Genomic DNA, 18,284 nt, shown 5'->3' with positions numbered 1-18,284 from the left:
CATATGGTGGAGGATAGAGCTGCGTAGCGAACGAGAGTCTGTGAGAGAGTCTATACAACACATGTAAAGTTTGTCATCAACTGTCCATACCCTACCATAAATTTTAGGCTTGTCTCGCTCATTTTAACCTTATATCTGTACAAAGATATCTGAAATTTACTCCTCAATTTACATAAACAAATTTTACCAACAATTGAAAGTGGTTTGAAGTTATAAAACAAATTTAACCTTCACCAGGACACCTTCCGAAACATACGTTGTAGCACACCTGGGGTCCATGCGGACCCCAAGGAGATTCCTTGCTTATTACACCAAAATATTGTAACAGACATCTTTTTAACACACCATACCGTTTCATGTTCCTAATTGCCACATCATCCTCTTTTAAAATATGAATTTGCAACAAAACACATATTCATTGATTATAACAACTAGTCCAGTCAATTTAGGGTTTAACCTTGGACTAATTGCAACAGAAATTATTACTTCACCATGACCTTTGGAAAGGTCTCGCTAATGACATATTAAAAGTATAGGAAATATAAGGGGTGCAAATTAGTTAAATTTCATATATTCAAATTAGCTATATATCGCCTTTAAAATGACTGCTATACTCACATTTGGGCATGTAAACTGAATTCAAGTGACTTTTTTCATTGCAACACAATTTAGTAAGGTTCAACAAGTTATTTTTCTAAATGTCTTGAACAATAAAGAATATGCAAATTAAGTAATTTGCATATATTCACAGTTTTTCCACTATTTCAGACAAAATGAATGTTTAAGCTCATATTTAAACAATTTTTTTCTCTATGAAATTGTTAAGGTTTTGCAAGAATTACCTAAACAAAAGAGGTTGACCTAATTTGCATGCATAATTTGCATATTTTAATACAAAAGGCCTAATTTGCATAATTGACACAAAGGTCTTCTGAATACAATAAGCCTACAATAGCTTCCATTGACATTTTCTGGTTATTCAGAAATGCAATGAATAAAGAGAAGAGTTTCAGAGCATTACTGTTTAAATAAAAGGAATCAGAATTCTTTCTTTGGATATTCTTCTTTCTTTTACGACGATAAGGTTATTCATAAAAAATCATTGGACGAACTCAAGTTTTTGACATCAATTGCCATTTTAAGTCATTTTCTCCTACAACATGTTCGATTGCAGTAAAATTTTTGAAGGAATATTTTATGCTTTTGGTCACTATCTTCAATGACGATGGAAATATTCAGTTACTAATAAATGGTTCACCACACTTAACAGTTGTGCCTGTGAATCATCTTTCTCTATCATTAGTATAAATACGAACATCATTTGAATCACCATGATGGTAGTGGTGATGACAATTATTATGATGGTCATTATCATATCAAAATTTCTTCCTCTTCCTCTCTGTTTACATCTTCCTCTGGGTGGTTCATTTGTTTACAGCCAGAATCCTTTCGTTACAACAGAAAGTCTAGATTTTGCTTTCTGTCGGGGTTTTCATGCTGCTGCAGTTCATTGTAGAACCCATAAGCATGGGGAAGGATAACTCAATGAAAAGATGTGAAGCATGGGATAATATAATTGTACTATGTATCATATCAAATCTTAGATGTGCAAGTATCACTCATGGGGCTGTTATGTAACGGACTTTCCATTTGCAGATTATTAGATTTTTGTATTACCCCGGTATTACCAATAAGATTGATCACTCAAGGAATTGAGAGTCTGGCAATCTGAGGTGAGACTTCCATAAGGTTCAAAATACAGGATAACCAATTTTATGATAATTTGATGTCAAAATTTGATATCCTAATTGATAAACTCGTTAACGGCAGCTTCTGTGATGCAAATCCCTTCACATCTTGGTTTTCTTGTTTCACGGTCATGAAAATTGAAAGCATTCTAGACTATGTAACATTATGAAAAGTATCTAGATTTGCTTTTACCAGTGATTTAGATTATCATGATTCAGTCAACAGATTTTTTTCAGTTTTTCCTCAAATGCTATGGCTGTGTACGGTAAGATTAACAGAAAATCTCTCTCTTCAGTCCATTATATGACTTTATATTAATTTTCAATTGTTGTCTTCAAGAAATTTCAAAATTTTGAGAAATGCAGTGTCCTTTGATTATTGTACAGCTGATAAAGGAACAGCTTTCCTTATCCATATTTCATGATAATTGACAGTATAGTATAACAATTGTACCTCTATATCATCATGATCATTATAATTTATTTATCATTATTATCATAAATTTCTGTATGTGGCATGAACAGGCAAGTTGCACACAGTCAAAAGTATATCAGATTTACCAGTGACCACACAACCTGGTCTTTAATTGCATTTTACCAACACTAAATCTATATTAGTAATACGGGTAAGGGTGAAAATACAAGAAAATAGAGCTGAAACACAAATTTCCTTCAGCACAAAGTGTTGGTTATTTGGCCAAGCATTTTGGTATGCATTAAAAAAATCCAAATCTTCCAGTAAGTTCCCAATGTTATTGACATTATGCAAACTCTTTAGATAATTGAAATGAACTATACGAATCAATCATTGTTTATTTTTACATGGCTTTTCATTCTTTAGGCCCTATTAGTATATAATCATAAAAATGAGTTAAAATGCACAGAAAATAAATAACCATGTCAATTTCTTTGTACTGAGCAAAATGTTCATTCAAGTTATAAAATGGACATCTTTCGATAGGAAGAATTTAAAGTATTAAATAACTTAAACAAGTAGTGTCTCTTAATGTAACTACTCATTTTACTGATGACATAATTAATTGAAATAAGTTGACGTCAATTTGAAAAATTAAAGAAAATTATTTTAATGATCATCATATATGATTTATGCACATGAGGAATTGCTCAAAATTAGGTAAAATATATTTAGCAATGTTAGTAAAAACTTCCAATCTCTCTTTACGATATTGTAAAACCTTTCAAGTTTCAATTATTACATTTAATACAGTGTAGGCATTTCCTATAAAATCTTTTAAAATAAGTCCTTTGCACAATGTAGATTGTATTAGGCTTTGAATATACCTTTCTTGGACCTTTTAAGTATTAAGGTGAAGAAATAATTCATGTTCCAATTAGAAAAAGGAAGTGACCTGGTTGACTATTGGACAAATGCAAATAAGAATTTTTTTATCGCTGTAAGATATATTTGAAAACATTCCTGAACTAAAAACAAGAAAATGATGTTACATCGTCATTACATTGTCAGCCCTTTAAATCACTTTCGTAAATAGATTATCAGCACCAGGTTTGCATAGCATCTATGACCCATGTAGCATTTGGGTAAATAAGATGTCTTATGCACAACTTCATTAAATGCACTTTTCGCGATCCCTGGGATCGCCTTTGTTCTAGTCTGTAAGAGAATGATTGAGGTGTAATAGCCTTTTGTTTTCCATTGAAATTGTAATCTGGTGGGTAAATTTTCTGATGAGGAAATCTGGTAGCAACACAGGCCTTTAAACTTGCGATATGTAACTTCCATGACCCTACTAAAATTTAGTTCTAATGATCTCCGTTGTTTTTTTAACATTATATATAGTCATTTATACTATAGGTCAAAAAAGGGAAAAGTAAAGTGGTAGGAGGGGCACATTGCAGTTATGTAAAATGAGGAATCTTAAATGATTTTATGCATTGCCTAGAAACACAAAAATTATATTAAATAATCAAATTGCTTGAATTAAATATCAATTTGCTGAATATATATTTAAGAAATCTATTAACAGCAACGATTTTGTTCCCTTTTCTAAGTTTTATATTTATTCAAACTATGCACTGTCTCCCCTCTTAATAATCATTTTGTTTGTCATTCTATACATTCAATACAGAGTGGAAACAAAAACTACTTGTTGTGTAGATTAAATATAATTTTTAGTGAAATGCAGTGGAAGCCATACTTGATTTAGGCAAATTAGGAATATTTCTCGGGCGATAAAATGTATTCAAAAATATTGCCTGGACAAAAATTAAGATAAATGCATACATTACTTGAACATAATGTCGCTTTTTTCTCAATTCAATATGCATATTTCTTTTATCAGTGAATGTATTGCTCCATTATCCGTTTATATCTATACAAATTAGGTAATGTTATAAATCTTAGATTGTATTGGACTTTTAGTATGTAATTCTCGGACCTCTCTAAAATACACAAAGAAAAATTAATTCTATTGCAGTCAGAAGTAGCTTATATAGTTATTAATTAGGGACATACAAAGAAAAACGAAGTGTTGTGGCGGCCATATTGGATTTATGCAAATGAGAAATATTTCTATGACGACAATATATTTTAATCAACATTGCCTGAACCAAAACCAAGGCAAATAAGCCCAAAACCCGCATATATCATGATTAGCCGAATATTTTTAGTAGCAACATCCTATCAGCACCTAGTTTGCAACCATAATCTTTTTACATATATGCAAATAAGGCATTGTTTACATTTCTAGATTGTACGAGGCTTTTAGTATGTCATTGTAGGGCTTCTCTGAAATACACAGTGGATAAATAATTCTATTGCTGTCAGAAGTAGCATAAAAATAGTTATTAATTGGGAAAAATACAAAGAAAAGTGAAGGTTGTGGCGGCCATATTGGATTTATGCAAATTAGGAATATTTCTATGAAGACTAGATCTTTCCATCAACATTACCTAAACCAAAAACAAGGCAAATAAGCCAAAAACCTGCATAACATATCATGTTTAGCCAATTATTTTTAGCAAAACATTCTATCAGCATTTAGTTTGTACTCATAATCTTTTTACATCTATGCAAATTAGGCACTGTTTACAATTCTAGATTGTACTAGGCTTTTAGTATGTTATTCTAGGACTTGTCTATAATACAATGTGAAAAAATTATTTTATTACTGTCAGTAGTAGCTTAAAAATAGTTATTAATTCGAGAAAAACTAAGAAAAGTGAAGTGTTGTGGCGGCCATATTGGATTTATGCAAATAAGGAATATTTGTATGACGACAAAATATTTTCAACAACATTGCCTAGACCAAAAAGGAGGCAAATAAGCCAAAAAACCCTGATCAAAAGCATGTTTAGCCACATATTTTAAGTAGAAACCGTCTATCAGCGACAATTTTATACCCATGAGCCCCCTTTACATTTATGCAAATTAGGCACTGTTGCACCCCTTAGATTTTATTATACTTTTAGTATGTTATTTCTAGGACCTTTCCAAAATGCATGGTGAAGAAATAATTTCTGTTGCAATTAGTCCTAGGTTGACCCCTTTTTTGGCTTAGATTGACTGGACTAAACAGTAAACATAACGATTTACTTGGCTGATAGGTGAGAAAGTACAGTTTGCATATTTTCTGTCCAAATCCATGTTCTGAATACTTAACAAAAGTTTTTTTTACCTCTGAACAGACCATGAGTATCATATTTAACATACAGAGAGGCAATTTTGAGAAGGAAATCAATAAAACGTCACAAATAATGTCTTGGGTCTGACCAGACCCCGACTTGATGCCTTTGCCTGCTGTGTAATGTGCTTGGAAACGTGCCATATCTAATCAATCACCTGCTATACAACTTAAAAAAGTATGAAAAGGTAGTGTAACAGATGCATAATATGTCACATACCTCTTAGTGTATTGAAAGTGGGTTAGAATAGTATTTTTTTTGCAAGGGACATAATAGAGATACCGAATCAACAGCGTATTTCGATAGGATTGTCCGGGGTCCGCATGGACCCCAACTGAATTTTTTTCTAAAAATTCAATAGATCACCCAATAGCAAATAAATTCACAGCATTGTTGCTAAATGGTTACCTGACAAATACATAAAAGGAGAAAAGTTGACATGCATTTAGAGAAACAATATTAGAAAAATATTCCATTGGGGTCCAGGCGGACCCCAGGTGTGCTGATTAGGGTTAAACGCTATGGGACCGGCAAAATCGCAGAAGAAGGGCGAAAATGACAAATAATGAAGATGAAATCAAAATCCAAAAACATGCCAATTCCATGATCATTTTGAAATAATATCACTAGGGTAACTTTCAAACAAAACTTCACCAAAGTCAGGACATTTGCTGGCATTTTCATAATTTATACATCAGTTATTTCCATTTCCAAGGCTTCAGCCAAACGCAAATTATAAAGCTTGAAGTTGTCAGAGAGATAGTGTTAAGATAATAAGAAATAATAACATAAAGTCTATAACTCCTGTATCTGTAAGATGAAAGCTTATCCCTTTTGAAATGACTTATCAACAAAATGAGACACACGATATTGTACGGTGACCTTGGACATTAACGATGTATAATATTTTTGTTTTGTTGTAAAATAAAGAAAGAAACGTTTTTGAATCCCCGACCTGATGCTCTATCCACACTACTCCAAACCCGTATCTAAAATGTAACTTACGTATTTTAGTTGCCCAAGTAACTCTCCCAAGTGAATCCAAAGTTCTGAGCATTTCATAGCAGGCCCTTGGGTAACGTGAGTTTTCCATTTTTGTCAATTTTATCCCGGCAATGCAGCGTTACATATACAAGCAGGAAAGTGGTAACCTTCCACAGTTTCCAAACAGTAGCTCTGAACTTAAACTCAAGTTCACACATAAAATAAATCTACAAAACTTAAGCTGTACACTCTCTATAATTTTGGTGAATTCAGAGCCCCTCATTTCTGACCCATAAAACGATAACTGGTGCAACAGAGGCATAAAAAGTTTAAATGCTTGAGGTACAGTAAATTGACCCAGTTTCTTTAAAACAATTTTAATGTGATATATGGCTTTGTTCCCCTTGATCACTAAATTTTCTTCGTGGGTGACCAAGATAAACGGGACGAAATGACAATTCCCAGATAGTTGTAGTGTCTGAAGACATTTACCAGGGACTTCATATAAAACCATTTTTCGCTTTTTTTGAGAAAACCCCAATTTTTGAAAACAATAATTTCTTGACTTGTCTAAGTTGACAGACATGCACCAGTGCTCACTAATCAGTTCGAGCTGATTCAATTTTCTTTGCAATTTTATAGGAAGGTTTACCACGTCGGTTACATCGTTACATCAGTTAGATTATCATAATCGACTAAGGATTGTCTTGTTGTTTGCTTACTGTCCACTGAAAAAATTCTCAAAGTTTTCTTTGGCGACGAAACTCCTCTGACTTCTCTCAACTACCGTAATAAAAAAACACTAGTTAACGGAGATCAAAGTCTTAAACATAAACTATCGACAGCTTCTTTTTCTATTTTCAACCAAGAGTGATTTTAGAGAATTGAATGCAATGTCCCATTGCGTATGTTAATTGGAAATCCCATAGCCGCTCTGCTATACATATTTGTCATACATTCTTCCAAAGCACTGGCCAGTCTATCTACCTGTCAGTCCGTTCTCTGTTTATTTTGTAAATTATCTGTATTTGTCTATAGCCTTTTTTATCAATTGCTTTATCTCTCTATTGTTCTATGCTTCTTTACTTGATTCTTATCAAGTCAGCGATCGCTGTGGTATCATGCGCAGTCCGGCCGGCCGTAGCATCCTGATTGGTGAACAAGCGTCACTCACAAATACAACAGCTGCACGTCGTACCCACTCCATGGATCAGTCACGTGGCCACGAGCCACTGTCTCTATACAGATCACTATGCAAGTCGACTGCAGTCTTACCGTCGACCCTCCAGAGGACTATGGTCTCTCATATGACAAACTTTACCGTTTTTATCACAGAGGTTAAAGTTCATCACCGTATCATTCCCGCAGCTCTATCTTCACCCGAAGTTCCGCATTTATATGGCGGCCTTTAGGCCAAAACTAATCGGATAACCTGCTTCTACCATCCTACGCTGACACCAACGGTCAGCCAAGTTCTTCACAACATATACATACTTTCCTATGGTATCCCAGGCAACGTATGTCTCTTGAAATTGGATTAGAGATGTCGTCACATCGGTCGAAAATCGATGCTATGTGGAAGAATGGTAGGTAAATTAGCGCTCATAATGCGACAGTGTATTCAATGATTCACAGTCACCTGTGGTCTATTCCGCACGGCGTCTTGGCACCCTTTCTTAGGCATATGTTCACACGTCTATGGGGCGCATAGACGCAGTGCGGAACTTAGACCACAGGTGACTGTGAATGATTTGTACAATCCATGCCCCTTTTCTTGTCGTCCGTATTGAATTGTGTTGTTTCCCTGGGTTGAAATTGTCTGTAAGTGACCCAAGAGGTAGCTAAAGTTTGCACCCCTTTAGAAAATTACACTTGAATGCATTTGTCCAGACGAGCAATTCGGACAGCCTACGCTTGCTGTTCTGGCTTCACTGATTCAGGTACCAGCAACTGGTAAATTTCACCAATTTCGCAAAATCATCTCTAAAACATGCCATAACCGATTTTACTCATTTTTGACCTTGACCTAACGTTTTGAGCTGTTCGTAACTGCCTCACACTGCCGACTGCCCTCCAGTATCCATGGACTGCCCGATTCCCATTCCCAACAATAATACAGGGTCCCCACTGCCCTCTCCTCACCACTGAAATTCTCCATTGCCCACTAGGCAACCACGATCAAAGCAAAACCGTGCGAGCAGCTAGCAGTATACCTTGGAACATTGCTCCCCTCTAAGTTAAGCGCTTAATCTCCCCTCAAGTTCAGTCAATCACGGCTTTCCCCTCCGTCGACGTATTTTCCGGAACCCACTGTCAAAAATTTTCTCCCTGCCCACAAAAAAAATGAAATTTCTTCCCGCCAACTGTAATTATTAACTTTTTCTTCCCGCCCGCTGATTAGTTTTCAAATTTGCTCGCTCGCTGAATGCGCATGAACACCTTTTTGCACCATGACGAACAGCTTAGTTGGCGACACCTGTTCATTTTACATTTTGTTTCATTTCCTACTTTATTTCAATTCAAGATTTCGTTTATTCAGTACTGATGGCCTATGGTCAAGATGTACAAACTTCAGAAGAAAACAATACAGATTCAAAAGAACGCATACACATACACGAAAATCTTAGATGTTTACCAAGTGGATATCTGTATAAATCTCTTCCCTGCGTTACGGTTGCGAAAAAATGAATCTACTCAACTTCCTTAGTGTGACGGTTTGCTAATTTATTTCAATTAAACATACATCGTCATGTTATAGCTATACTTATATTTACTCTACCTATGCATTTCGTAAACAAAAAACAAACAAAACAAATGAACAGACAAACAAACAAGCAGAAAACATCGGAGACTGGGTTGCCTGTCTCCACTAAGCTACTGCCAAGATTAATGAGGCCGGTGTTATTATAATCTCCATCCATGAATATCTCTAGCTGTCAATGTTTTACGCCGTTTGTAACTGAGCACGGGACTCGGCCGCCGCAACCGAGTGATTGATTGGGCCACGGATTGCAGCAAAACTGACAACTAGTGGTGATATCAAAAGTTTCAGATCACTCCGAAATATCGGCACTGGGGATCTAACCTTATTTATTTGCAACTTACAAGGCACACATCTGCAAATCACAAAGCAAGACAAGTACCTCAACACTCTTGTGAAGGACTTGGCTGACGATCCTATCCCGGGCCCTACAATCGACAACAGGTAAGCTTTGATATAGTGCGTTTCTTGGTGGAGTGTACGAGTTGGAATGTAGGACTGGCGTATACGTGGGCGTCTGGGTGTGAATAGCCTTGAAAGTTAACAGCAAAATTTTGTAGTCAACCCTGAGACGAACTGGTAACCAATGGAGATTTGTGAGTACTGGTGAGATCGGCGCTAATTTCCTGCTAATTTCCTAATTTCATGCAAAACATGCTAACGCAACTCAGAGAACAAAAAATTGGCTAGGGCCACAAAGAGATGAAAATCGGTTCACTCTGAGATCATAAAACCACTATGATTGTTTTACACTTTGTTCTGAAATTCATTTATCACGAGTTCTTATCATGATTGAAAACAATAAACACATGTCATTGATGATGAACATGATTTAATCATGATAGCCATAGAGGAAAGATGTCAGATCAAAGTAATTGAAGTGTGATTTTTATAAACTAAGGCTAAAATTACTGAACTTGAAATGTTTTGTGTGTTTTTTTTTCAATTGGTATTAGGCGTTTACTTTACATCAAACGCATAAAGTACATCGTTATAGCTTAGTTATCGCAGTGACAAGGATGTTTATATTTAGCGGATGCGCAGATATAACCAGATATGAACTGAAAATGCTCACGTGTTTCATTATATATTGAAGTTATGTGTAAATTTGAACCTTTGCCACATGTTTGCAACTTCATTGAAATTATTATGATCAACATAATGAACAATTATCACCGCCGATTAATTCTAAAAGGTCATGAAGTATACAAATATGTAATTAGCTGAAATAAAAATATTAAAGTTGTTTGACTGCTCTTATTGTATCACCACTTTATATAGCAAGTGTAATTACCGTTGGCCAAGTCCTTCAAGCCATATATGCCGAACTGTGAAAGCTCATTAGATAGGCAAATTATAAATTAGCTGATATGAAAATGTGAAATGACTTTCGATATTGTTTTAACCTAGTACCTGGTATAATCATCAATGTACATAGCATGTTTTGCCAACTTTGATCAAGTATATATCCCTAATAAGCAAAGTTCATTAAATATGTAAATTAGAAATTGGCTTAAGTAAAAATGCTTAATGATTGTCAATAATGTTGTATCATGGTATCTGCAATATGTGTAGCAAATTTTGTCAACTTTGGTCAAGTCAATTCAGATATATATCTCTAATTAGGAAAGATCATTAAATATGCAAATTAGGAATTGGCTGAAGAAAAAATGCTTAATGACTTTCAATAATATTGCATTATAGTGTCTTTAATGTACATAGCAAGTTTCATCAATTTTGATCAAGTCAATTCAGATAAATATCCCTAATTATAAAAATTCATTTAATATTCAAATTAGGTTTTGGCTGAAGTAAAAATGTCTTTTGACTTTCAATAATGTTATATAACAGTATCTTTGATGTATATAGCAAGTTTCAACAACTACAATCAAGTTAATTCAGATATATATCCCTAATTGGGAAAGTTCATTAAATATGCTAATTCGGAATTGGCTGAACTAAAAATGCTTAATGACTTTCAAAAATGTTGTATCATAGTGGCTTCAATACATGTAGCAAGTTTAATCAACTTTGGTCCAATCATTTCAAATATATATCCCTGATTAACAAAGTTCATGAAATATGCAAATTTGGAATTGGCTGAAGTTAAAACGCTTAATGACTTTCAATAATGTTAAATCATAGTATCTTTAATACACATACCAAGTTTGGTTAATTTTGATCGAGTCAAATCAGACATATATCCCTAATTAGGAAAGTTCATTAAATATGCAAATTAGCATTTATCTTTCATGTCACCCCTTAATGGTTCCCACAGCTGATATATCTTGGTGTGATCAACATTTGTAGCAAATCTCATCAAATTGTGTGTAGTCGTTTTTAATGTATATCCGTTTTTCTAAAATCATTCATTATGCAAATGAGCAAAAAGTAAGCAAGCCACAACCACGAAAAACTAATCAATTCTTGCCATTTGCTAACTGAATATATGTACTAGATTTGATTCTGATCTGATAAGCCATTTTTGAGATATCGGACCAACAGACAGACAGACACACACACACACACAGACGGACAGACAGACAGACAGACAGACATCGCTGCGACATATGCTCACGTGTGTAAACACGTGAGCAAATAATTACTACATTCAGTGTTGATTACTAATTAAATCTAAATAATATGCAAAATATTTAAATTTATGTAAATTATCCAAGTCCTAGCTGAGCTACATTCCGCCCCCTCGCCAATTTGGTCAGGCTACGACCTTGTTAACGTACAGTCCCAAAATGTAAACGATCATGTGACATTACGAAATTAAAAAACAGGTAGTTTTACCTTTGGATTTTCTCTTAACTATAATATATTACAAGAAGTTTCCACTCCGACCGTTTTTACTTTAATTTCCTACAGTAAAACGCTTCATCATAAGTATAATATTTTTGAGTATGGAAGCAATCAAAACCTGCTTCTGCAAGCATTTCCAACGCTCGTTCTCTTCCCCACACCGCCCCAAGTGCCATGCTTTCACCTTCGCCGGCGAGGGACATCGGTAAACAGCGAAAAAGACTAGTAGTGTACAGAAATGAAGTTATGGGGGTGTCAATGTTGTCAGCAAGCTTGCTATGTGATGCAACATCAACCATAACAAAATAACCGTCGTCTTTGAGAATAGCTTTAACCCCTTTAAAAAATAGATCGGGCCTAGGTAAATCGTGAACCAAGTCCCTGCAGTAGACAAGATCGAATTTCAAACTCCAATCCTCCCATTCTTCAGACTTCATCGCATCACCGAGGTGGAAGGTGATGTTCGAGAGTTGCATGGATGCTGCGCGAGACTTGGCCATAACAATGGAATTCTCCATCAGGTCGACGCCGTGGAACTCTTTTTGTGGAAAATCACGCGCCAAGAGACACAGAGAAGACCCAGTGCCGCATCCTATGTCACAGACAGCCGACGATGTCTCTGGAGATTTAAAAAAAGAAACATAATTAAGGTAAGCGGGAAGACTGAACACCTTGCAAGGAGGAAACTGGTTGATGAAAGGATGCATAACAAGCGACATTGGCCGATAAAGCTCGGGCTATTATGTAGAGAATACCTATTTGTGACATAGGTGTTGGCTAAGAAGGTGATAACCTGACTAAAATGGTAAAATAGCCGCAAAAATACATAATTGAAAAATTGAAAAAATGTTGACCCCCAAAAAGATGCAGATCTCATCATAATTTGAATTGGCATATTTTGGTCATCCCTACGAGCCTGTGTACCAAATATCACAGCTGTCAGACAAGCGATTTCGGTGAAAAAAAAATTGACAAAAAATAACAAAAATTGCCTTTAAAATACAAATTTTCATATTTCATCACGTTTTGAAGTATTCTGAATAAGGTCATCCCTAGCGACATGTATACCAAATATTAAAGCTACTGAACAAGTCGTTAAGGAGAAAATTTTTCCAAAAGTGGCAAATTTAGCAAATTGGTCCAGCCGTTTTGAAGAAGAAGCTTTGAATGTAAAATCTTGATGGACGACGGCCGACACACACGACGCCACACATCCACCTTATCTGACAGCTGAGCTAATTAGGAAGCATAAGTCACCTGCAGGAACCACTTGTGACAATTGTTGTATTCGCAAACACTAAATTAGACCAATTTATGGATCACGGATGACAACCGGATAGTCCAGAGGCTAGAAATTGTTGCATGCTTGAAGTGCCACATTAGATTGACAATCTATGTAGACTGAAACAATATTTCTGTAATACGTGTGCATCATACCTAAGTTTCATTCAGTCACAACGATAAACCACTATGATGATTAGCTCCGCTGTCAGCGACGCGGAGCGTATCAAATAGGTTGATTTTTCCGTCCGTCGTCGTCCGTCGCCCGTCGTCCGTCGTCGTCCGTCGTCGTCGTACGTCGTCTTGCACTAATTAGAAATCTCTGGTTTAACCAAAGCACCCCTTTATTTCATGCTTCGTATCCGTGACCCCATTCGTGTGACTACAAATGCTGCACATTTAGTTTCACTTGTATTCTAGACAATTCAAATCTAAGTACTGTTTCATAAAAAAGTTCCTGCTTTCCGTAATAGTCTGACACGTATGTTTCAGGAAAAAGCCTGGCTTTTCTATACCATAATAGAATCATTAACACTTGTACAAGCGCACTGATACATTGCGGATTGAAATCTATGTATTTCAAGTGTATTCCGTTACCGCTACCCCCGCTACCGCTCGCTACGTAGAGACCTCGGGGAAAAAGATTGTGCCTCTAATCCTGCATTGTATACATGACAGTAAAGTGTTTGGTCTACCGTGCATACAGCATGTATCATGCAGACCTGCATTATTTGAGAACAATGAAACTTTGTAACTAACAATATTGTAGTGCTGGGCTGGCTTGTCATATAATACGGTATATGCAGTGCGGTTAATTACAGAAAGTGCGTGACCTAGCGCAGTCACCCCGTTCTGGTGCCAGTAAATACAAATTAAACTAAAAATATAATGGTGGGAAAAAGAATCGTCACGAATTTTCATACTCTGAATTTTAAGAGAAGCCAAAAACACATCGGTTGAAATTGGACTTCATCGTATACTTAGACTGTTTTGTATGTCGATAGAACGTAAGTGTGTTTCCTAGAAATCAAGGTTTTCAACACATGACTACTCTAATAGTAAGAATAACAAGAGTAATGTATGAGGGTACCACTATAACCCCCTTGGAAAGATTTGCCAATTCTACCATTTCAACGAAAGTTGAGTGAATATATGAGGTGAAAAAGTGACCTATAAGAGGGAAATCGGAAATAACCCATACTTCGAAATGAATGCACGAAGTTCTTATGGCCCGCGGGAGAGTCCTATATCTATCTATTCGTCTTATCTGATAGGTAATATATGGTTTGATATAAAAAAATAAAAAAAACCCAATTTTTTCAATTTTTTTTCTTAAATTCTTTCCACAATCTGTGTAAACGATCAACCGGTTAAGACTACGAAACTTATTTACAGGAGAACGTTTCCTGATACTAACCAAGTGCTCTTTTTATCTCCTCGTAATCTGTGAAATATTTTGGCGCTTTCCCACCAAATCGAATTGAAGACAATGCATCAGAAAACGGAGCGTCCAGTGTATATTTCGAATGTGAGACACCTGTAAAAGGGAAATAATTAACATCTTGCGGTAAACTTAAACTTTCCTGGAAGTAAACTAGGGCAAAGAGCAGTCAATTGTGTAGCACAAGCCAAAAAACTTTGGATAATTGGGTTATCGATGTTTACTGTGGATTTTATTCACTCGTTTAAGAGGAAAACGAAGCGATCATTGGCTGATAAGACGAGCAAATATGAATACATAATCCTGCATTGTAGACCTTGGTAAAGGCCATACTATTATCACAGTTCCTATGGATACAATGTTTTAAATACTATACAAATTCGTATACGTTTATACAGTTAAACAAGCACATAGCTGAACCAACCCTTGAAGTTCGGAGGATTATCACCGAGGAACCTAAGCTCGTAATTTTCATGTTTATTTGGGACGAAGGATCCGTCGATCTTCTTTCCAATGCACTCTATCAGAAAGTTATGAAATGCTAACGCGAATTTCGATTTCAAATACAGGTTATGGCGATTGTTACCTAAAGTATTTTGACTTAAATATAATCGACACGTGACATCTCGAGATGAACAATTTTGATTTGGACTTAGGGCTTAAGTCCAATTAATAAACAACTTACCCCTTGGTCCGTCCTTCTTAAAGCATTCCATGATATCTTTATAAACTTCAGATAGCCATGGGATTCCTTCGCAAAACACAGCTGGTGCGCCCCCGCCTTCTGCTGTACAGAGAGCTTTGCGTCTGTCAGGGGGCAAGTAGAACGTATCATTTTTTGCCCACGTGTGAACACGTGGGCATATGTCGCAGCGATGTCTGTCTGTCTGTGTGTCTGTCTGTCTGTTGGTCCATTTTCTCAAAAACGGCTGAACGTATTTCAGTCAAATTTGGTAGACATCTTCAGAATTCAAATGGCTAGAACTGAAAAGGTTTTGGTGGGCGTGGCTTGGATATTAATGAAGTTATGAAAGTTTTAATTTTTCTGTTACGCCGCGTATGACAAGTGAAAACAATCGACTGTTTGAGGGCGCTGTGAAATGTGCTTGTCCAGGTTGGCTACAGCTGCAGCTGGATAGCTCTGGTTTCAACCACGGTCCCTCCGTGTTTCAACCTCGTATTGAACATTAAAAATATGATATTTTATTACTCATTCAACTCACTATTCAAGATAAATATCGTTTAGCAAATTAGCTTTATCCTTGGTAATTGATTGTTTCCCTCGCTGCTCGATCGCCAGAAATGAGTACATACGTTCTTAGCCCTGCGTACGATGCTGTGTGTTCCGCTACAGCTAATAGCCCCGCTCACCACAGCCCTGCAAAGGCCCGTACGTAGAGTTGGTGACTTCAAATCCATTTTTGGACTTGACGTAAAAAGCCAAATTACTGCCGAAATTCAGCGTTCTTGGGCCCAAGTCATATCCCTGCCTACCTCAGCTACTCGATCGCTTCCAAAAATGCCAGTCTTTTATTCTTTTTTCGTAAATAACCGTCGATGTCGGCAACTCTCTCGCTAGCCCTGCGTACGTACGCAGTGTACGCTGTGCATTCCCTGTGTGCGTTCCTAACACACAGCGTACACTGCGTACGTACGCAGGGCTAGCGAGAGAGTTGCCGACATCGACGGTTATTTACGAAAAAAGAATAAAAGACTGGCATTTTTGGAAGCGATCGAGTAGCTGAGGTAGGCAGGGATACGACTTGGGCCCAAGAACGCTGAATTTCGGCAGTAATTTGGCTTTTTACGTCAAGTCCAAAAATGGATTTGAAGTCACCAACTCTACGTACGGGTCTTTGCAGGGCTGTGGTGAGCGGGGCTATTATTAGCTGTAGCGGAACACACAGCATCGTACGCAGGGCTAATACGTTCTCTACCTAGCCTCATGGCATGGAAGTGCTGATGAATAATATTACTTTGGGTCAAAGGTATTGAAGTGTCCAATCAGGTTCGTGCACAGAGTCCAAGGCCATGACCTACTTCATGTACTTCTGCACTGTTTTGATTTTGCTTCGCCAAGAAACGTATTCGTCATTGTCCATAGAAGTATGTTTGCTCTCCTTTGAGGTTGTTTGTGAAACAAATTCCGGGATAGGCCTTGGAATGCATACGATCGGCATCGCGGCAGTGCATGTAGCTAGCCCTACGAGTATGGCGAGAGTGTCCGGCTTTGGCTACGCCGCCTCCCACCTCCGGCAGGCGGCGTAGCCCCCGGCGTAGCCAAAGCCGGACACTGTCGCCATACTCGTAGGGCTACGCATGTAGCGTACCATGCTTGTGTAACTGCCGAGCTCAACGTGCATTCACGGTTGATACTCGTGTACAATCATGATGTGTTCAATTCTGATGAAGATTCATAAGTCTTACTTTTGCAGTCTTTTTTCCGTACGATAATCCCGACAATACGTGTTACTGTTAGACGAGGTGGCCATTTTATGATTCAATACTGCACAGCTACATAGCGTCACTATCGTGTGATCGAGGTACAGCATTGTTGAACGGGATACAGAAACTCTGCAGAGGGAGAAACGATCGTTGACATGAACAGTCAATGTACTTCAGCACGTAGTCCGCAGATAGCGGATCGAGAAAATAAACGTGTCCCAGTAAATAACGGAATATTTATGTACATTAACTCGATATTAATCAAATTTCCAGCTCATCGCAAAAAAATGTATTGCAAAGATTAATTTGTCACTGACAAATACTGCACTGTATGGAAAAAACAGTCTGTAGAATAGTTCAACCTCAAGTGGTATTACCCGAGACAAACACTTGTGTTGTCAATTTTGATTTCATTTCATAAACTTCATACTTCATCGAGTATCGTGTATTTCAGCCTTGTGAAGCCATTTTATTGATATTTTCAATTTTGTCTTGGCTTTGTTGTGGAATATGTTGAATCGTCTCCGTGGACATGTAGGCAAAAGTGTGACGGGGTCGAAGTGACTTGGGTACCTGGGGCCGACCAAAAGCAGTGTGAATTACTGGGGTCAAAGCGGACAGCGGCCGGGATGACGTGTTCCCCAAGCGAGCTACCTTCAGAAGTCTGTTTCATCGCAAAAAACGTCAACTTTTAAAACCCGTCATTTATTTACTGATGTTATTCTCAGCATCACAAACATATACGCCTCTGCTATGTATCACAGCAAATAGTTATATTTGAGCGCCCCGTAAATGGGATCCTCGTTTTTTTGCGAACCCGAAGTGTGTCTTGCTCAATGCATTTCCTACCCATAGCGAGGGAAACTGCCCGCGTTCCCATGCTCCCATGCACCCTTTTTCAATGCCAGTGCAACGCCATCTGTGCAAAATTTGTTTGTGGTATGCTCCCGTGTGATGAAAACCTCTCTTATTCTAACAATGACGTATTTGACTTTGGACTTCGATTTCGTAAATGTGATGTCCATGCAGTGAGTTTGGGTTGGCGCGCTTATAATGCAATCTTCGCCCGCCTGCGGTCCGATATCCCGCATTTATTAGCGATATTTATCTGTTTTGACTTGACCAAAGTTGGCAAAACTTGCTATGTACATTA

General features: G+C 37.1%; 1 protein-coding gene across 1 annotated transcript; it reads right to left on the bottom strand.

Annotated features, from left to right (window-relative positions):
- Window positions 1-9,971: 9,971 nt before the first annotated feature.
- LOC139116076 (S-adenosylmethionine-dependent methyltransferase Rv2258c-like) lies at window positions 9,972-15,911 on the bottom strand. The gene is made up of 3 exons (XM_070678589.1): window positions 15,372-15,911; window positions 14,663-14,782; window positions 9,972-12,583 (listed from the first exon to the last, which is right to left on the bottom strand). Exons 1-3 carry the CDS (start codon window positions 15,400-15,402, stop codon window positions 12,012-12,014), a joined length of 723 nt encoding a protein of 240 aa, XP_070534690.1. The 5' UTR covers window positions 15,403-15,911; the 3' UTR covers window positions 9,972-12,011.
- Between the last annotated feature and the right edge of the window lie 2,373 nt (window positions 15,912-18,284).

The sequence above is a fragment of the Ptychodera flava genome, chromosome 17 (genome assembly GCF_041260155.1).
Source record: "Ptychodera flava strain L36383 chromosome 17, AS_Pfla_20210202, whole genome shotgun sequence".
Classification (NCBI taxonomy): domain Eukaryota; kingdom Metazoa; phylum Hemichordata; class Enteropneusta; family Ptychoderidae; genus Ptychodera; species Ptychodera flava.
Note: the sequence above shows the minus strand (reverse complement) of the source record. Positions and strands in the feature narration are given on the sequence as shown.